The 22,484-nt window shown below is 35.1% G+C and overlaps 1 protein-coding gene across 4 annotated transcripts in view; it reads left to right on the forward strand.

Annotated features, from left to right (window-relative positions):
* The window catches only part of POT1 (protection of telomeres 1), a 115,686-nt gene that overhangs the window by 37,835 nt on the left and 55,367 nt on the right, over positions 1 to 22,484 (forward strand). For 3 of the 4 annotated variants that reach the window (XM_072652840.1, XM_072652841.1, XM_072652842.1), the window contains exons 6-7: positions 1,692 to 1,739; positions 3,624 to 3,738. In XM_072652840.1, coding sequence (XP_072508941.1) covers positions 1,692 to 1,739; positions 3,624 to 3,738 — 163 coding nt within the window. Of the gene's footprint in view, positions 1 to 1,691; positions 1,740 to 3,623; positions 3,739 to 17,729; positions 17,753 to 22,484 lie in introns of those variants that run through there. The other variant, XM_072652843.1, reaches the window with a different exon arrangement.

Raw genomic sequence — 22,484 nt, forward strand, 5'->3', positions numbered from 1 at the left:
CTGTGGCCTTTGACTCTGTCAACCACCATCTTTGGGATACTATCTTTTCTTGAGTCAACACATATTTATTAAATTCCTGTTATTTTCTGGCACATTAAGCACTGAGCATATGCATACCCTTTGTATTCTCGCTGAATGTAGATGTTTCTAAGGCTCTCTCATGGCTCCTTTTTTTCCTCTTTACTTTCTCATTTGGTGATTTCATCATCTCTCATGGGTTCAGTTTTCACCTCTAATACAGGTGGTGCACAGATCTGTATATCCAGCCATAACCTTTGTCCTGAACTACAGTCTTACATCAGCATTTGCCTTATAGAGTCTTGAAAGTGGGTACTCCAGAGGCATTTCAAACTCAAAGAGTTGAAAACTGAATTCATTATCTTTTCCCTAATACCAATTTTTCATTTTACTGTTGAGGGCACAGCCATGCTTCCAGTTACCTGGTTTCACAGTCTTGACTTCATCCTCAGCTCCTCACTCAAACTTATCCCACATATATACTCTTGTCAAGTCTTACAGCTTTTATCTCCCTTTCTCCCCATTCACACAGTTAAGTTCATTTTTGCTCTTGTTTTGTCTGAGATCATGATTACTTCTGCCTTTTTTATTTCTGCTAAGGCATAATAGATTCCGCTCTAGCCTCTTACTTTAACTCTGCTTGGTTGTTTTCAGGTGTATCTCTTGTAAACACCATATTGTTGGATTCTGGTTTCTAATTCCATTCTGCCATCCACTTCTGTGTTATGGATAAGTACATCACATTTATATTCTAGTTACTATTTTCTTCCATTCTGTTTTCTTCTGTTTATCCTTTCCTCTCTCCCTCTTCCTGTCTTTCTCTCTGTCTTCATCTCTCTTTCCTTCTCTCTCTTCCTCTTCCTCTCCCTCTTCAAAAGTCTTTTTTTGACATCTGATTATTCCTTCTTTTAATCTTCTCTCCCTTTTATCATTTCCCCATAGCTCATATTTCTTATCCCCTTCTCTGTCTATTTCCTTATTGGTCAGAATAGATTTCTGTACCCAAATGAGTGTGTGTATATATTCTACCCTCTTTGAATCAATAACAGAGCCCCTCTTTCCCCATCTTACCCTCCACTATTAAAGTTCTTCACATGCCTCTTTAATGTGAGGAAAATTTCCCCATTCTACTTTTCTTTTCCTCTGTCTCCTTCTTTCTCTTTTTTTTTTTCAGATCTTCTCAACATAATTGACTCACAGTCATGCCTTCTGTTTATGTAGACTCCTTCTAACTTACCTTAATACTGATAAGGTTCTTAGGAGTTACATGCATCATCTTCTCATGTAAAAATGTAAATAATTTAACTTTATTGAATGGAAAAATCTAGGAAGTCCAAAATGAATTCATCCAGGTGGGAAAAAAAAGGAGATATCTGAGTTTTCCTAAAAGATTTGAATCCTTTCCCTCATCCTCTACTTCCTTACAACTGAAATGGATATCAACTGATAAAAAAAAACATTAATAAAATTCAAACTTTAACTATTAAGTCTTTTTGCTTTAAAGTTTTAATTCTTCTTGACTCAGATTAGAAGAAACTTTACATAAAAATTATACCATTTTCTTTGGTTTAGGCTAACATTGTATAAACTTGCTCACTATATTTTAAATATTTGTAGTATTGATAACACCTCATGTCAAAATATATCTATAGCTAAATCTCTTCATTTTTCAGGTTTATGTTAAATATGACACAGTTATTTCTGAGGAGCCTGTTTGTTTGGTAAGTTTGAATTCAGCTTTGGCAGTCTGATTCTTATGAATATTTTCTCCAAATGTAATATATAATTTGATTTTGAAATTATTTCAGTAAAATTAGGAGATAGATTCTTCCATTTAGTTTTGTGAATGAATGAAAAAAATAATAATATACAGTTTTTGTTTAAGACTGGTTCAGTATTGTTCAGTATATGACATTTTATGTCATTTCTGCAGAGCAAAAATTTTAAAAATCAAATTATTCTTATAAAAATGACCATCTTGCTCACATTTCATGCTATCATTAATACCATGGTTTTTTTTTCTAAATAGTAAATTGGTGGATATTTTTCCTACATTCTTCATATATTTATATTTTTCTGTATTAATCAGTTTTGATCATTATGTATCTGCTTCTCAGTGAAATTATTGGAAATACTTGGTTTACTCAAAAAAGCATTGAATTTTGAAGCCAAAGGCCTAGTTTCAAGTCCTCCTCCTGTTGCTGACTAACTGTGTGTCCTTGGGCATATCACGTAGCTCCTTAGGAATTCAATTTCCCTGTCTGTAAAGTGGCAGAGTTTGGCTAAATTTCCTAAGGCCCTCTTGGGTCTAAATTCTATGATATTCTAGTTTTTCCTCATTTCATTTAAGTTTGTTTAATAATATAATACAAAAGATAAAGGTGATCGCTTCTTTGGAGGAGTTACTTATGCATTACTCAAATGAGAGGAAAGAATCAGGCTTTCCCTTTAACTTACTTTGTGACCTTCTGTGGGCTTCAGTTTCCTAAACCAACAAACAAATAAGTTGAACTAAATAATCTCTGAAGTCCCTTCTAGTTCTTTGTCTCTATTTATGTTATATAACTTTTAATTTACAAAAGAAAAGTATTGATAAATAGAGTAATTTTGACCAAGGAAAAGTGTAGTCAGTGAAAGTATTTCTAAGTGAAAAAAATATTACTCTGTGTTGTTGTCTTTGGCTTTAGTGGCTTCTCAAAGTTAGCATATGTTTAAAATTGTACTATAATACCTATTTATCTGGCTGTCTGCTATCCAACAGCTTCAGCTTTATGGAAAGACCAAAAACTTAGGAATAATTTAGAAGAAAATGAAGACGCTTCTGAGGCAGATAAAAGTATCTGTCATAAAATGCAGGTACTTTATTTCATAGGGAAGGCTTAGAAGCACCTTTTTTTCCTCAGATATAGTATCTATTTGGTTTAACTGCATACATAATGCTTTATTATCTCCTTACCCGCCCTTACTGATCTTCAGTTCTTCTCTGGATTCATTCAGAGAATGGGGAGTAGCAAGAGATTGAAGAGAACCAGTCTGGGGTAGAGGTAATAGGGTCTCAGAGTGTAGAGGGGAAGAGGGGAAGGAACACAAGCAATAGTAAAGGTAAACCAGTGTCTGAAAGTTCAGGCGCTGTGATAGGCCTCTAAGGACAGGAAGAATAACAAAGCAGTCCTTGCCCTCCAGAAGCTTGTATGCTATGCTAAATATATGTACACATCCAAGTAAATAAAAATACATACATACTAATACAAAGTAGTTTCCTGCCAGATAGCGTGCTGATTAGCAGAGGGACTGGAAAGGCCTTTTATAGAAGGCAGTACTTAAGTTATTCTTCAGTGGTGTAGTAGGAAGTTCTTTGAGACATTGGTAAGGAGGGAAACCACCTGGGCAAAGTATGGAGGCAGAAAATGGAATGGACTACAGTGGAAACTGCTGAATGCATATTGGAAAGATTTCATTTTGTAAAATTGTTAAAATAAAAATTTAAAAGTTAGGCAAGTTAAATAGTTTAATTTATATGTAAAATATCCTTATGTCTAATTTCTGAACTATGACAGATTATCAAAAATATTAATATATTGTTAAATGTATTTCTGTTTATGTAGAGTGTGGCACCCAAGTATACATATACACCTCTGAATCAGCTTAAGCATGGGTCTATAGTCAATGTATATGGTGCTGTGAAGTTCTTCAAGCCCCCTTATCGAAGCAAAGGAACCGGTTAGTATTTTAAAGGTGTATTTGTATTCTAAGTTTTTTTATGTGGTTGGTCTCCTTTATTGTTTTTTAATTACATGGGTATTTTTCTTCATTTTAAATACTAAACCAGAGCCAAATTTGTGAATTACAATTCCAGTTTTCTAGTGATATTTTTTTTGGGTGGCTGACTTTATTTACCAGAATTTTTTGGAAATAGATAGAATTTAGAGAGTCTTAGAAAGAATAAATTAAATGAGAATAAATTAATAAGAATAAATTAAGGAATTGGAAAGTAGGGATTACTCAGCTTTACTGAAATACTGACACATTCATAGTACTACTTATTCTATGGGCTGCCAGTGGAATTGGTATTAACTATCTCTACTCCATGAAGCAATTCATTATAGCAAAAAAATGTCAAAATGGACAGACAGACAGAAGGACAAACAAAAATGAAAAAGTTATAGAAAGTTGATGAAACAGCTATGCTACAAAAAACCAAAAACATGTTAATGTTGCCTAAGTGTTCATTTTTATCTTGTGGAATGTTCTAGCCATTCACTCCCTTGGCTGTAGGAAGAATTTTATTTCCATGTTTTCAAGCTGACATGATATGCAGAGTTCTTTACTCTATAGCCTCTGTTTCTTTAAAAAGTTGGAGGGCAGAGAAGAAAGAAGGAAATAGAGAGATGCTTTTTTCTTATCTCTTTGGGACCAAACTTGATAATTATAATTTTATATCGTTTAGCTTCAGTTTTGTTTTTGATGTTCTTTTCATTTACATTATTGTAGTCATCTTGCCTTTCATTTTCCTGGGTCTGCCTACTTCACTTTGCATCAGTTTATATGTCTTCTCATGCTTTTTGTCTGGGATTTTTTCAAAGTAAATAAACAGTTATATGAATGGCTTCTAAGGTCCCTTCCAGCTTTAGGTCTATCATGCTTTGATTTAGGATTGTTTTGTTAGAGATCTGCCTCAAAACTTGTTGAAGAACTGGTGAATATGTGACCTCAGGATCAAGAAATCTTTACTGGCCAAGTAGCAGATATAATTTAATATCATTTGCATTTCATGTGATTTTAGGAAAAAATTATTGATCTTTTATTTTTTCTATCACCTTCATTTTTCTATATATACCTATGTCATTCCCAAAGACCTAGCTACTATATCAAAGAGTAAGAAAAATAAAAAACAAAAATCATTTAAACAAAACTAAACAATATCAATTTAATCTGATAACTTAAGTAATGTTCTGTACCCATAATGACCTTACCTCTGCAAAGAAGGGAGAAAGGAAGGCACATTTTCTCTTCTCTATACCAGTTGGTCATTCTGATTATATCATATTCAGTTTTTGTTTCTCATTCATATTATGGTAGTCATTTTGCATTTTGTTTTCTTGATACTACTTCACTTTGAATCAGTTCATATAAATTTTCCATTATTGTATGTAAATATTAAGAAGTGATTAGTAAAAATTACCATTGGAAATATTTGAGTTTTGTTTTTGAAATTTCAAAAGCATCATCAGTTTTTAAGTTGCATAAAAATCGACTCAGTTGCTTCCTAAACATTTGCAAGTAAATTATTAGATTTAGATTTGAATTATTGAAGTACATAATCACACTTTCTCTGGACAGTTACACAAAAAAAGTATTTAGAGAAATATGAGCCACAAAGAATTAAAATGTATGTGCCAGATATGTTCAGATATATAAAATCAGCTGGAGGAATTAAGAGCTGGTAATAGACCATCTGCTATCATAGAGATTAGGACATGTCTTTAACTATGATTTTTTCTCCTGTGATCCATATTTAAATGAATATCATCAATTTCATTTGAACATATTCATTGATAATGCTAAAAATATATTTTGAAACTCTAGTAAGAGTTTCTAAACTATCAATTTTCGAGTTTTATTGGTCATTTTTCTTTGTGTTGAAGGAAGTCATGCTTTACCAGGAGTGAATGCTACAGGAAAGTAAAACAAATAGCACTGATTTTTGTTTTTAGGAAAGTACCAACTTCATTAGAGCTACCATAGAGAAGTACCAGAATAAATGTACAGGAACAAACTGCAGCTGTGCCCATTTTATATTATGCAAAGAAACATTATTTCCTATGTATCCAGAGACATTTTAGATCATATCCAGATGTACGAATGAGAGAAATATTCTTTAAAAACTCTAATGCAGATTGAGAAAGAAAAAGGGATTTCTAAGCTTTTTCCATTAAAATTTATTTTATAAAATACATACATTAGAGATAGGATTGATTAAAATAGTTTTGTTTAATTTAGCTTTCTTAACTGATTAATCTTGGTGCCTTTTATCACATAGCAATTAATAATGACAAATATATTATCTCTATTCTTTTTTGATGGGTTTTCATAATTTAAGTTTTCACTTGCATTTAAAAATTCATCATTGTGAGAAATGGAACCTTTATCCCTTTCCATGGAGAGACTGTCTATTACACTTAAAGGTGACTTATCTACCATAAATTTGACATCGTTTGGGTATAATGCCCTCAAAAAACCTGGGATAAGATTTCATATGAATCAAGGATACATGTAAATAATATTTGTTAAAAGTTTATCATTAACAAAAAAAAGATTTTGTGATTGCACAATGGATTTAGTGGATCTAAGATGCTGTTATTCATATAAAAACATCTCTTTCACTACTTCTTAATTGTTAAGTAGCAGTGAAGATTTGTCATAAGTTTTCCACCCTCCTTTACTTAGTACCAACCATATACATGTGTGAGACAGAAATCTAGACCTAGATATACAGTCTATTTCCATGAATAAACACCATTTATCATGTTGTCTTTCATGACTCATTTTTTTGCATGTAGTTTATGTTTGCATTTAACCAAATATGTGTAGATTTTGTTTGTTTTTAAGAAGAAAAATTATTTCTCTCTCCCTACAGTAGTTTCTATTTAGCTATGCGAGGAATGACATACCTTGCAAGGGGCTTCTGTTTGTAGTTCACAGTTGGTTTCTGCCTAAGTATAACTTCTTGGCTTTCCCTTTCCGTTCTCACCATTCCATCCAGAGCTTGCAGGGAGGTCTAGGGAATTAGCACCTGGAAAGAATTAAAATTCAACTCCTTTGGATTCTAAGAAAGTGGACAGAGTCAACACTAATGAGAATTTTTAAAAAGTGATTGATGCCTTTTGCACACCACAGCAATTTCTCTATAACCTCTCTAACTCTCTCTATAACCTCTTCAGTTAAAACAGTTAAAAAAGAGTGGAACAATAATCCTGTCAGTTTATGAAATATCTCATAACTAGAAATTTGTAATTAGGTGAAGTTTATTTTGATGCTTCACAGATTTATGCTCTTCTCCTTTACTGGTCTTCCCTGTATTCTGTCTCCAAGGAATTGAATCCTTTCAGGTTTGATTCTGGCTGCATAACTTCCTTCCTCCTTTTGCCCTGCTCTCCCCTGTCCTTCATGAACACTTGTCACAACCTTCCCAAATCTGCTGCTGCTATCCTACAGTGCCCCACATGCCAACATTATTTCTACATTCTCCTCTGTCTAATCAAAACTCCTCACCCTTAGCACTAGCTTTTAGGAAAGAAGCTTGATTAAACAACATTGCCTTCTACTGAAAATGTACTGTTTTGATATCCTGCAGGTTTTCTCCTCACTCCAAATGCCCATTCCAACAACTTCCCAGTGGGACTGAAAAAATCACTTGTTAAACTTACATCTTAGTTAATTAATTCTAGAATCAATTGCTTTATATTTTCTTAATAACGAATACTTCTAGTTACTGCTTACTACTGGAAGATCTTTGTGGTATGGACAGACAAGAAGAAAAGATACTACAATAATACCCTATTTCCTTGCCTGAGTTGCTTGACTACTAACAGGGTTTCAATGAGATGTTAACATTCTTATGAGATAGAGGACCATTGGGCATTATTGTCTCTCTGCCACAGCCTCCTAAGAGCCTTCAGGCCTTACCATCTGCCCAGCCTCTGTTTCCTGAAGTCTCTCTGCACTGTCATCTTGACAATCTATGTAGCTTAAGGACCTCAGGACCTTGCCACCCTCTGTCTTCCCATCCTTAGAACCTCCAAGACTTTTCATGAGTTTTACAGTTGAGCTTTATGTCTCCTATAGACGCAGAGAAATAGATATAGATGTACCAAAATGTGCAAAAATGTATAAAAAGCTACAAAATATGTAGGTATTTATATCTACATATTTCTATGTATAGATGGGTAGATAAGTATATATAGGTATATAAGACAGACATTTTGTACATCTATATTTTAACTATCTAACTGATGTAAAATGTTAGCCTTCTTCCTAATTTCATTCAGATCTACTAATTAGCAGATGCAGGCTATGTCATAAAATTGTGATGAGAATGAGATAGTAGAATAGTTAGGACTGGGGCTATTGTTTTATGTCTAATAAAATGAAAATTTTGTTTGATTATCTTAGCCTATAAATTTAAAGCTTTAAATTTCTAATCTCTTTTGTATTCCCTTTATTCATGTTACTATGCTCATAACTATAGCTGTCTCTCTAGAACTATTAATAATTTCACAAAATGGAAAAAAATATTTTCTTTTTTACAATAAAGCCATGCTTTCAGGCTTTAGCACTGTGATTGTGTAAATTATTTAATCAGTATTTTATTGTTGTTTTTCCATTGTTTCAGTTGTGTCTAACTCTTCATGACACCTTTTGAAGTTTTCTTAGCAAATATAGTGGAGTTGCTTGCCATTTCCTCCTCCAGCTTGTTTTACAAGTGAGGAAACTGAAACAAACAGGGTTAAGTGACTTGCCCAGGGTCCCATAGCTAATAAATGTTGGAGGTCATATTTGAACTCAGGAAAGTGACTTCCTGATTCCAGGTCCAGGACTCTGTCCATTGTGCCATCTAGCTTTCCTTAATAGTTAAATAGAAATCATAATATTTGCCTGCCTCTCTTGGATCTTCTGTGGCTTAATTGATTAACATGAAATTTTTAGAAAATTGTTTAAGTGTGCTAAATGCAAATAAAAGCCAATGTACTATTATTTCTAATCCAATATTATTTTTTCTTGCAGCTTTGATGAGGGTGCTATCAATATAGATTTCATGGGTGACTCAATCCATTTTTGCAATTTAAATGACTCCTGTGAGTCATGAATTTTCTTCCTTCTTTCTCTGAGCCATTCATTTTACTTCTATCATGAAGTAATCTTCGGAGGGATTTTTAAAGGAAGTAAAATTAGGGGGAAAAGTTGAGAAACATAATATCTATGTGTGTGTGTCTGTAAAATTAAGAAGCACAACTTTATGATTTTTTTAGGTTAACTAGATGGTGAAAAAATCAAACTGTATTAAAAAAGATTTAATGAATTTTAACCCACTTAAAAAAAAGAATCATTTCTTGATTTTATACATTCCTTCCTTAGAAAGTTAAGTGGGAACCAGATTGTGGAGGGCTTTAAAAATGCCAAGTTGAGGTTTCTATCTGAACTGAGCTTTTGGTTCCTCAGATCTTTTTGGTGTTTTTCTGTGAGTTGGAGTATTGAGAATTATGTTTTTCTCAAGGACAGCTCAGGTTGGAGAACTACAGACTTGCAGCGCTTCCAGAGTGGTCTGATCCGGGGCAAAATGTGATCCCTGCTATTCTTGTCTGAGGTCTGTAAGTTCCTAACCTGAATTGGAGTCGTATAACATTCCTGTTGGTTTACCACTGGTTAGAAGTTCCAGTAGACTCCTGTTAGAGTTAGACTCAGTTACTGTCAGCTAGAGAGAATGCTGTCTAGGTCCAGAGCAAACCACACTTTTGTCTTGAATTCCTACCCTGGATATTCTACTATAGCCTACAGACTGGACCAGAGACTGGAAATGAGATTCTACTTTATTTTTAGGATCAGAGCCATAGAGCTACTATTTGTTCCTGAACTTATTATTTGCTCTATACAGTCTAGGCCCTGAAACTGCTCCTCATCCTCTATAGCCACCCCTAGACCCAATCCCTTCCTCACCCCACCCTATACCTATGATTTGGGACTTGGTAGTGTACAGCACAGCTCCACTTGATGCCTGCTTCTGCATTCTGCACATTGTTGGGAACCTCTGTGCTTCTGGGATCTCTTCTTGCTCTGTTGCACAACTTGGTCTGCTTTTGATTCCTCTTTTTTAGAGTGTTCAATCTGGCACATGCCTGACAAAAACCAATCCCTAGTGTAGAGACTACTTATTAAAACTTGGTCTGATGCTTTTGCTAGGTCTTTATAGAGGAGTTATATTAGGAGGAATTTGTCTGTTTTCTTTACATAGCAGGTTGTTTTCCAGCACCTAGAATTTTATGGTTCTAATTTTGAACATTTTAGTACCATTTACCATTTTTAATGGTAAATAAAACTCAGAAGTAGAAAACTTGTAAATAAAACAAATAAATAGTTAATAATAAATCCCATGGTACTTATTATGATATACAATCTACATATAGCACATTCAAGCATGTTTAACTATATGTTACCAGTAGTTCTTGAATGTATCTCTTAAATTGATTCCCTTATTAGAAATTACTATTAAACTGCATTGAATACCAGTAGCTTAAATCTTTGTGGCTTTTATCTCTTACAGAATCCTTTCATTAAGTTCTAAATATTTTATAAATCATTTAAATAATACCACTTTAATACAAGGCACTTTGCATATGTATTGCTGTTACTTTGGTGAAAGAAATTAATTCTTGAAAGAGTAATCCATAAAGATATTACCTAAGTACAGATGTATTTCTTACTGCTGAATTTTAGGAATAGATTTAGTGGGGGAAAAAGATATAGTGTTATTAGCCTTTTATTTCTATACATATCTTTGCTTCAAATTATTTTTAAATTTTTTAAGTGTATCTAGTTTTATTAATTGAAAAAAATGTTAAGTTAGAGATAAAAAAGAAATAATATTTGTCTATTCATCATAAGTGGTTATGTTGAGACACAACTTTTTCTTGCCACAATTGGCTTGATAAATAAGGAAAATTAAATTTTTATTATTTGTTTTCAGTGTTCGACAATCACTTCCATATATCTTAGATTTTTTCACCTCCCTCACCCTCATTCCCCCCTCCTCACTTCTTCCACAAGATAGTGTACAATCTTATATAGGTTTTACATGTATATTTCTATTAAATACATGTTGCATGGAAGAATTAAAATGAATGGGAGAAACCTTAAAACAAAACAAAACATAACACAAGAGAAAATGGTCTGCTTCATTCTGCGATCCAATTCCATAGCTCTTTCTCTTGATGTGGGTGACATTTTGCCTTGAGTCCATTGAGAATTTTTTAGGTCCTTTCATTGCTATGGACTAAGTCTACCAAAAAAATTCCTCACACACTGGTTGTTGCTGTGTACAAAGTTCTTCTGGTTCTGCTCCTTTCACTCAGCATCAGTTCATATAAATCCTTCCAGGCCTCTCTGAAGTCCTTCTGTTCATCCTTTCTCACAGTACAATAGTATTCCATTACATTCATATACCACAACTTTTTCAGCCATTCCCCAGTTGATGGGTATCCCCTTGATTTCCAGTTTTTGGCTACCACAAAAAGAGCTGCTATAAATATTTTTGTACATATGGGAAAGGAAAATTAAATTTTGTACTAAAAGTGAAAAAATCATTTACTATTTTTTCTGTCTTTGAAACTTTCAGTGATTTTACAGAGATATACTATTTATACTTAAATCACTAAAAACTGAGAAGGGCTTTAGAGTCACTAATTGTTTTTGATGTATCTTGTGAAAAAGTTTAGAAGGACATTCATTTTATGGATGGAAAAATTAATGAATGATACCTAAAAATCTATCTGATGAGTCCATATTATTTTGTTTCTAATTTTCTTTTCTCTTTTGAACTTAGTAAAGTTAGCATGCACTTTTCACTATAAAAAGAACAGAAAAACAGAACTGTATATGACACTTAACCACTATATATATATATATAGAGAGAGAGAGAGAGAGAGAGTACACTATGTATATATGTAGTATACTTTTAAAAATCATATTTTTTATTTTTTTCATAAGCATATTTTCAAAAACTGTATTTGACACTCAACTACTTTATGTACAGTGTATTTTTAAAATATATGTATTTTTCATTAACACGCAAACTTTCCCTTCCTCCTTTCCTCCTATTAATAAAAGAAAGAAAATTGAAACACTTGTAATAAATATGCATAGCCCATCAAAATAAATTCCCACATTCTTCATGTTCAAAAATGTATATCTTATTCTACACTTAACTATCTTTATGGAGAAGTTGGAAGTATGCTTCATTATCAGTCTTCTGAGGTCACTACTGGAATTAACAGAATTTTTTAATCTTTAAAAGTTGTTGTCTTCTACATTATTTTAATAATTGTAAAAATTTGTTCCCCTTATTTTCATCACTAAATTCTGTATAGATTCTTACAAATCCATCCAAGTTTCTCTAAATCCAGTACCTTCCTCCATCCATTCCATTCATATACAATAATTTGGTTCATCCATCCTCCAATAGTATTTTTGTAAGTGTGAAATATTTTACTCTTTTTCACTTCTTTAGAAGATATGCGTAACCCTGATATTGTTGAGTCAGAGGGTATGTACAGGTAGCACTTTTTTAGGTATAGTCACAGATTTCTTTTTTGAATGATTGGGCCAATTCACAGTTCTGCACACAGGGCATTGGTGTTCCTGCCTTTCCATAAACCATCCAAAAGTTGTCATTTACCTTATCGTCATTACCAATCAGGTAAATGTTGGGTGGAACGTTTATTGCTATGCTTATTAAGACTTTATTCTTCTTTTGAAAATTGCCTTTTTATATTTTTGACCATCTGTTGGAGAAGGCCTTTTGTTCTCATATATGCATAGATTTTGTATATATCTCAGATATTAGACTTTAATCTTTATCTTTAAACTTTATCTTTCTCCGTTTATAGGCCCAAAATTATATTTATTCCTTCTATTAGTTTGTTTATGAGATGATTATTTTTTACCTTTCCAAATGTTTTATGATTGATACAAGCAGATTGCATGTAGAAAGTTTCCAGTGATAACCTACTCTTTGCAATTCTAAGGCCTATTGGGAAGTTAAAATAGTTGATTCCCCCCATTTTTGGTAGTTTATTTAGTATTTTATTTTTTCTCAATTACATGTAAATGTAATTTTTAACACTTGTTTTTATTTTAAATGCTGAGTTCCAAATTTTCTTCCTCCTTCCCTGTTCTTTCATTGAGATATTTTGACATAGGTTACAGATGTGCAGGTAGGGTAAAACATATATCCGTATTAGTAACGTGAAAGAAAGCACAGACCAAAACAGAAAAGAAAGAAAAAAAAGTTTAGAAAAGTATGCTTTGATTTGTATTCAGACTCCATCAGTTCTTTCTTGAGAGGTGGATAGCATTTTTCATCATAAGCCATTTAGAATTATCTTAGACTGCTTGTATTGGGGGGGCGGAGCCAAGATGGAGGAGTAGAAAGATGGACCCGTAAAAACTCTCCTCCATAACCCATGAAATAACCTTTAAAAAATGACTCTAAACAAATTTTAGAGCAGCAGAAGCCGCAAAATGACAGTGAAAAAGATTTCCAGCCCAAGGCAGCCTGGAAGACCGACAGGAAAGGTCTATCGCATCACGCGTGGAGCGGAGCGCAGCAGGGACAAGACCTGGAACAGGCTTCAGGGAGCCACAGGCAGCATCAGTTACCAGTTCATTCAACCTACAAACACCAAAGACAGCTTTAAAGATCAGTGAGAAAGCTCTTTCACACAGGAGAAGGGAACACAGTCTGGACCACTGGCAGCAGCCACTGCCATGGCAGTGTCCACTTTTGGAGCCCTCCACCTAAAGCCCCTGGGAAACTGAGCCACATATCTGGATCTCAGCCCTGAGTGGTTCTCCTGAGTTGAGGAAGAGTGCTGACATTGTGGAGCTGGAGGCGGTTGTGGAGAGGGAATTGTACTCCCAGATTCTGGGCAGAACAGAGTGCTTGTGGTTGCTCACCGACAAGAGCTTAGGTCAGGAGAGGAGTAAACTCCTCTCCTTTGATGGTGCTGCCTTGGAGGAACTGAGAACTTACAGGACCCCAGAGTATACTCTCCTCTTGAAAAAGGACTCAAAAGTCAAGTAGCTGGCTGGGAAAATGCCCAAAAGGGAGGAAAAAAAAAAAGACTATAGAAGGCTACTTTCTTGGTGAACAGGTATTTTCTTCCATCTTTTCAGATGAGGAAGAGCAATGCATACCATCAGAGGAAATCAAGGCTTCTGTGTCCGTGACCTCCAAAATAAATATGCAGTGTTCTCAGGCCATGGAAGAGCTCATAAAGGATTTTGAAAATCAAGTAAGAGAGGTGGATGAAAAATTGGGAAGAGAAATGAGAGAGATGCAAGAAAAGCATGAAAAGCGAGTCAACAGCTTGCTAAAGGAGACCCCAAAAAAATGCTGAAGAAAATGACACCTTTAAAAATAGGCTAACTCAAGTGACAAAAGAGGCCCAAAAAAACCAACGAGGAGATGAATGATTTAAAAAGCAGAATTAGCCAAGTAGAAAAGGAGGTTCAAAAGCTCATTGAAAAAATAGTTCTTTAGAAATTAGAATGGAACTGATGGAAGCTAATCACTTTATGAGAAACCAAGAAACTACAAAACCAAACCAAAAGAATGAAAAAATAGAAGATAATATGAAATATGTCATTAGAAAAACCACTGACCTGGAAAATAGATCCAGGAGAGACAATTTAAAAATTAGGGGACTACCTGAAAGCCATGATCAAAAAAAGAGCCTAGAATTGTCTTTCATGAAATCATTAAGGAAAAATGCCCTGCTATTCTACAACCAGAGGGTAAAATAAATATTGAAAGAATCCACAGATCATCTCCTGAAAGAGATCCAAAAAGAGAAACTCCTAGGAATGTTGTAGCCAAATTCCAGAGCTCCCAGATCAAGGAGAAAATATTGCAAGCTGCTAGAAAGAAGCAATTTGAGTATTGTGGAAATACAACCAGGATAACACAAGATCTAACAGCTTCTACATTAAGGGATCAGAGGGCTTGGAATATATTTCAAAAGTCAAAGGAACTAGGATTAAAACCAAGAATCACCTACCCAGCAAAACTGAGTATAATACTTCAGGGGGAAAAAATGGTCATTCAGTGAAATGGAGGACTTTCAAGCATTCTTGATGAAAAGACCAGAGATGAATAGAAAGTTTGACATTCAAACACAAGAATCAAGAGAAGCATGAAAAGGTAAACAGGAAAGAGAAATCATAAGGGACTTACTAAAGTTGAACTGTTTACATTCCTACATGGAAAGATAATATTTGTAACTTTGGAAACTTTTTTCAGTATTTGGGTAGATGGAGGGATTATACATATATATGTATATATATACATATATATACGTGTGTGTGTGTGTGTGTGTATGTATATGGAGAGAGGGGGCGAGAGAGCACAGGGTGAGTCAAATAGGAAGGGATGATATCTAAAAATGTTAAAGGGTGAGAGGAATATGTTGGGAGGAGAAAGGGAGAAATGGAATGTAGCAAATTATCTCTCATAAAACAGGAAAGAAAAAGCTTTTTCTCACCACATTTGGCTTAAGGAGGGAATAACATGCACACTCAATTTGGTATGAAAATCTATCTTACACTACAGGAAAGTAGGGGAGAAAGGAATAGTGGAGTGGGAGGATGATAGAACGGAGAGCAAATGGGAGGAGGGAGTAATTAGAAGTTGTTTTTGCATGCAACTGGGAAATAAGGTATACAGGTAATGGGATATAGAAATTTATCTTGCCCTACAAGAAAAGAGAGAAGGTGGGAATAAAGGAAGGGAGGGGTGTGATAGAAGAGAGCAGTTGGGGGAAGGGGTAATCAGAATACACAGCTTTTTGGGGTGGGGAAGGGGAGATATGGGGAGAAAAATTGAAAATCAAAATTTTGTTGAAATGAATGTTGAAAACTAAAAATAAATAAGTAAGAAATTAAAAAAAGAATGAAAGCATAGATCAAACACAAACTCGAAAAATAGAGTAAAAAAGTATGCTTCAAAAAATATAAAAAGATTGCTTATATTGCTGAGAACTAAGTCATTCACAGTTGATCATCATATAATATTGCTGTTACTGTATACAGTGCCTGGTTCTGCTGATTTCACTTTTCATCAGCTCATGTTAGTCTTTCCAGGTTTTTCTCAGAGCATTTGGCTCATTTCTTTTACAATAGTATCCGTAAGTCATTTATAGATGTTCCCTAATTGATGATCACCTTTCCTATCTTCTCCTCTGCTGTAAAAGCTCTTTTACAGAACTTCTTTTGTGTGAGATAATTAACCCCATTGCATCTCTCTGTTCCCCCTTCTCCCAGTTTAGTCCTTTTTCTCACCCCTTAATTTTATTTTTTAAGACATATCCCAGCATATTCAATTCATAGCTGTAACTTCATCTGTGTATACTCCTAACTGCCCTAATAATGACAAAGTTTTTAAGAGGTGCAAGTATCATCTTCCCATGTAGGAATGTAAACAGTTTACCCTTATTGACTCCCTTATGACTTTCTTTCCTGTTTACATTTTTTATGCCTCTGTTGAGTTTTGTACTAGAAAGTCAGATTTTCTGTTTAGCTCTGGGTTTTTCATCAGGAATGCTTGAAGGTCCTCCGTTTCATTAAGTGTCCTTTTTTTTCCCCTGAAGGATTATATTTAGTTTTGTTGGGTAGGTGATTCTTGGTTGTAATCCTAGAACCTTTGTCCTCTGGAATATTTTGTTTGAAGCCCTCTGATGTTTCATGTAGAAGCTGCTAAATCTTGAGTTATTCTGACTTTGACTCCAGAATATTTGTATTGTTTCTTTTTGGCTGCTTGCAATACTTTCTTAACCTGGGAGCTCTGGAATTTGGCTATAATATTCCTGACAGTTTTAATTTGGGGATCTCTTTTAGGAAGTTATCGGTGAATTCTTTCCATTTCTATTTTACCCTCTGATTCTAGAATATCAGGGCACTTTTCCTTGATAATTTCTTGAAAGATGATGTGTAGGCTCTCTTTTTGATCGTGGCTTCTGGGAAGTCCAATAATTTTTAAATTATATTTCCTGGATCTATTTTCTAGGTCAGTTATTTTTCCAATGGAATTTTTCACATTTTCTTTTCTTTTTTTCATTCATTCATTTTTCTTTCTGGTTGTTTCCTAGAGTCATTAGCTTCCACTTGTCCAATTCTAACTTCTAAGGAATTATTTTCTTTAGTGAGCTTTTATGCCTCTTTTTTCCATTTGACTAATTCTATTTTTTAATAAGTTCTTTTCTTTAGTGAATATTTGCACCTTTTTCTATCTGGCCAGTCTGCTTTTTAAGGAGTTCTTTTCCCTGGATTTTTGTGCCTAGTTGATCTATTCTGTTTTTTAAAGATATTATTTTCTTCAGTATTTTTTGTGCCTCTTTTACCAAGCTGTTGACTCCTTTTTCATGATTTTCTTGCATCACTGTCATTTCTTTCCCCAATTTTTCCTCTGCCTCTTTTATTTGATTTTTTAAAGCCCTTCCAGGAATTCTTTTTCAGTCTGAGACCAATTCACCTTTATCTTTGAGGCTTTGGATGTAGCAGTTTTGACTTAGTTGTTATCTTCTGAGTTTGTGTTTTGATCTGCTCTGTCACCATAGTTGGTTGTTGTCCTTCATTCTCAAAGAGGACCAAAATGATAAATTCAATTCACTTGATAAATTCAAGTTTCAGTGTATCCAGCTGTGGCTGATCAGACCAATATAAGCTCGGAATGGTCTACAGAGGTTGGGCACAGCTAGTCCGTGTGAACATTTGAGTTTACTTTGTTTTACTTTGTACTGTCTCAATTCTGCTTTGTTCATAGAACACAGCACCCTTTCTGATGTGGGCCCGCCATGCTGAGCATGTCAGTGTCTCCCATGTTGCACAGTCAAATCCAAAGTTCTTAAGAGAGACCTTCAGAGTGTCCTTGTATTGCTTCTGACCACCTTGTGATCACCTGCCCCATGTGAGTTCTCCATAAAATAGTCTTTTTGGCAAGCGTACATTTTACATTTGAACAATGTGGCCAGGCCATTGGAGTTGCACTCTCTGAAATAGTTTGAATACTAGGCAGTTCAGCTTGAGGAAGGACTTCAGTGTCTGGTACCTTATCCTGCCAGGTGATCCTCAGAGTCTTCCTAAGAGAGTTCAAATGGAAGCAATTCAGTTTCCTGACATGGCACTAGTAGACTGTCCATGTTTCATAGCCATACAACAATGAGGTGAGCACAGTGGTACTGCAGACTTTCAGTTTGATAGTCAGTCTATCCCATACTTTTCTTTGGAGCCTCCCAAACACTGAGTTAGCTCTGGCAATGCATATGTCAACCTCATTGTCAATGTGTACATCCCTGGAAAGTACACTACCAAAGTAAGTGAACTTAACCACAGCATTCAAAACTTCTTCATTTGTTGTAACCAATAGTAACTTTCCATGGTCAGGTCATTGTTTACTCATTTTCCAGTGTATTTCTTGACTTTAATTTTGTTTCTTTAGTCACTTTTCACTCAACTTTTAAGTTTATATTAAAGTTGGGTTTTGCTGCTCAGGTGGAGGTGACACTGTCCCAAGCTTCAATTTTTTTAATTTAATTTAATTTTTTTTGTGCAGCTGTTTTCAGACCTGGTTATAGGGGTCTGTAAGTTTTAAGCTCTTCCGAGAGTTTATTTAGTATTCTCCTGGTCTGTAGTTTTAAGCTCTTCCAAGAGGTTTATTTAGTATTCTCCTGGTCTGTATTTTGGTCTGGGAGTGACCAGTTTTCCATCCTAGAACTGTGACATGGGTCCCCACTCCTCTATGGCTATAGGGCCTGGTATGATAGTGCCCCTCCTTACCCATCTGCATATGGGTAGTGCAACAGACACCTGCACCCAGTGCCAGCAAAGGGACCATTGTAATTTCCTTCTGACCAGTTTTCTGACCTCCTTACCATCTGTGGGCTGAGAGCTTGAAAAGCCACTGCTGATAATTCAGTCACCCCCAAGGCCTGCTGCTGGGTTGTACTAGGGCTCAGAGCCTTGCTGCTGACTTGTTGAGAATGGCTGTACTGGACTGTGCTGTCACTCCAGTGCAAAAGATCTTTCTTGCTGAAGATCTTCTAAGTTATTTTGTACTGGACAATTATTTCACCCCATTTTGGGGGGGCGTTGCCACTCCAGAATTTTTTCTGAGGTTGTTTTAAAGTTGTTTGGAGGTGAATTTGGGAGAGCTCCGTTTTCTCCACCATCTTGGCTCTGCCCTTTGTTAATACCTATTTCAAAAGTAAAATAACAGTAATGAAAATGAGTAAGACTAACCATCAACTGTGACAAAATGTTCACCTTAATCTTGGGAAAGCATTTTTTGTGACTAGAAATTTTATAAGGCTGATATCATTTGTTTTCTGAATTCTCTAATTCACCAGACATGCAAAGGTCACTACTCTGAGAGTGTAAAGTTGTAAAATGATCTAGTCTCTGCCTTCAGTGGGAAGTAGTATACAAGTAAAATATTTTTTCATCATTTGATTAGTGTGTTTGAGAAAATCAGTGTTGATGGAGAAGAGTTTGAGAGAAAAAGAGGTAACTTTCAGGAATGATGGGATCAAGAAGAGCTTCACTGAGTAGATGTCACCTTAGATGAGTTAAGAGGAATTCTATTTGGCAGGTGTATGGAAAGAATACTTTCTAGGCTTGGAGATGATCTACACAAATGCACACAGCCAGGAGAAAACATGATGAGAATGGTAACAGTCAGTAGTTACATTACCTGAAACCCAAAACATAAAGAGCAGGGGTAGGAAATATGATAGAAAGGGGTGGTTTAGAGCCAGATATTAGTAAGCTTTAAATGCCAGGATGAAATGGTTGTATGTTGCCATGTGGTTTTATGGGGGACAGGGAGAGGGCACTGAAAACCTTTTGAGTAGGAGAGACAGCTTTACTTATGAATACCTCATAAATTCAGAGAAGCAGAAATTTTAAATATAATTTTTAAAATCATTCCAATAAAACTATAATCAATAAAAGGAATCAAGGATTCAGACTTAAAATGGAAACTCAATAATATAGAATGTGAATTAAGCAGTTCAAAAATAAGTTGTACAAAAAATTTTTTCAGGCAAAATGATCACAGTGAGATAGAAGAGCAGGCTTGTGAGATGCAGTGAAAATAGTCTTTATACAATATTACTAAACACGTTCATCAATGTATTGAAAATGCAAGGAAGGATATAAGCATTTATTACGCACTTATTTTGTGCCAGGCACCAAGGATACAAATACAAGCAAAATTAAACAATCCCTGTCTCGTTCCAATGAGGGAAGACAAACAAAAGAGCACTGAAAGGGGGGAGAAGTAAGTAAGAAAGAAGATGGTGCATGGCACAATGGAAGTCCCAGGATGAACTCATTAACAAACAGCAGAAGGGGGGTGGTCCTTGTGGAGGGATATTACAAGATGAGAAGGCAGTGATTATTAGGTTTTTGTTTTTATTCATTTATTTCCTTTGAATTAATTTTTATCCCTTTTTAATACAGTGCTTTATTTTTGCAATTAGTTTTGCTTATGCTTACTTTTTTGCTAGGTTATTCCATCCTTGCTCCCCTGCAATCTTTTATGCAACTTTCTTTAACTGCAATCTTCTCCAAGATTTTTATTTCTTATTATTTCTCTTTCTCATTTGTTCTGAATGTTTGTTTTCTAATTTATGGCCTTTTTTCTTCTCTCTGTGCCCTGTAAGGGGGTAAAGCTTGTTAAGTACCAAGTTTTTACTCCTTTTTCTTAATTTTAGTATTATTTCCTTTTATAAGCTTACTAGAGCAAGTCTACCCTCTTCCCTCCACACTGTATCACATATCGGTTCATGAAGGGAGCAGTGTCAGAGAGAAGCAGTGTTGTGTGTGTCGGAATCCGTTCTATGTTCCTAATTGTGAGGGCTGGTCCAACCAGCCTTTATCAAATTCAATCTCTCTATCTAAGGCTATGTTATTCTATTTCTAGTTCTGTGTTCCTCAGCTACTTGGGGTTCTCCCTGCTCTTGAGTATTCATACATCCTCCCTGAAGGTGGAGTGCTATCCAAAGAGGTAACCCCTTTTCTCAAGAAGGTGATTACATAATGTGCAAAAAGACGTTATTGGTTGTAGCACCAATACGATATTCACAGCGCCTGTGGTGGCTATGAATATGCAGGCGCAGTTCTGAATTGTGAAATACAACAGACTTTACACATGGAAGAGAGAGCCAGAATATTAATTCAGGTACCAGAAAGCCAAATCCATCCAGTAACAAAAATCTATACACAGTAACAATGCAGAGGACAACACCATCCTCAAGTCTTCCCCATGCTCGGGCCTTCCCATAAACAAACACTCAGGAGCCTAGCTGTCTGCCTCCTCTTTCTCCCGCAGTTCTGACTGCTGTAGCACCACCTCTTCCCATCCCACCTTTCCTGTTCCACCTATTCAATAAACTCCTCCCACCAGAGGGTCCATGTGAGTCCAACTTCTTTCTGACCCAGGCAGGTCACACGTGCCTATTAATGAATGGGAAAGATCTTCACTTTTGCATTCATCATTGCATTGATCTTCACCATTGCATTGGTCTCCTACTCAAAACATAAACTTCCCTTCCCATGAGTAAGTTTTAGTGGTATTCTTTCCTCTTTTTTTCTCTCACCTTCCCCACATTGCAGTGTTTTCTGTTTCTCTTATTTTCCCATATGCTGTTTCCCCTACCTTGTTGAGCAGTGACTAATTAAATTATAATCCCATCATTGTGTAACTAGGAACATGGTGCAGTTACATCACTGGCCCTCTTCTGTCTCTTCCTTATTCACTTTATCCCCTAACATTGCAAAGTCCATGAAAGATCAACATCTTTTGCAGCAGGAAATAATAGAATGGTGTGATGTGGCAATGAAAGGCAGTGCAGTATTTATTTTGTATTATGAAAAGTTTGATTTTAAATGAAATTCATGTGTGCTGTTATGCTATTTAAAATTTTATTAATTTGAATTGAATATTGTCAAGTCAGCATATGTTTATTAAGATTTTGCTATTCTATGGTGTTATATATTACATAATATATATGACATTATATATAACATCATATTCTGTCATTTGTATGAAGGAGAGACAGTTGAAGAAGGACAACATTCTATTAGGCCATTGTAACAGCCTAGACATCTGGTAATGATGGTGTTTGTTAAAGTGTTGGCAATTGGGTAGTGATAGGAAAAAATGTATGCAAGCAATAACTTCACAGGAAGAATAGACAGACTTGATAAGCATTGAGATGTGAGAGGTTAACATAAAAGAGCCAAACATAACTTCAAAGAGTGTGCTAGTTTCATCTGTCAGTCCTATAAGGAAGCTGAGAGATAGATGGAAGAAGGACTTGCCTCCAGTTAAGAGGGTTCCAAGAGATGCAGTGTCCTCAGAGGAAATCTACTTTTCAGTTAAAGCAAGTAGGTGGGGAGGGGATATTGGTTGAAAAGTTGAAAGATGTAGTGAATTGTGAATAAAGTTGGGAGTTTCAGGTAGCATAGTTTAATTTACTAGAAAGATGTCAAACCAGGTTTGAGTAAAGTTGAGGGGTAGTACTGATCAGAACAGGGATGAGAGTGGAGATTTTATTTGCAAATAGTTATTTGTCTAAATGCAATTCTTTTGTTAGAGTCTGTCTCTTTTAAAACAACACTGTTGAATCAAGAAAAGC

Source organism: Notamacropus eugenii, chromosome 3 (genome assembly GCF_028372415.1).
Source record: "Notamacropus eugenii isolate mMacEug1 chromosome 3, mMacEug1.pri_v2, whole genome shotgun sequence".
NCBI lineage: Eukaryota > Metazoa > Chordata > Mammalia > Diprotodontia > Macropodidae > Notamacropus > Notamacropus eugenii.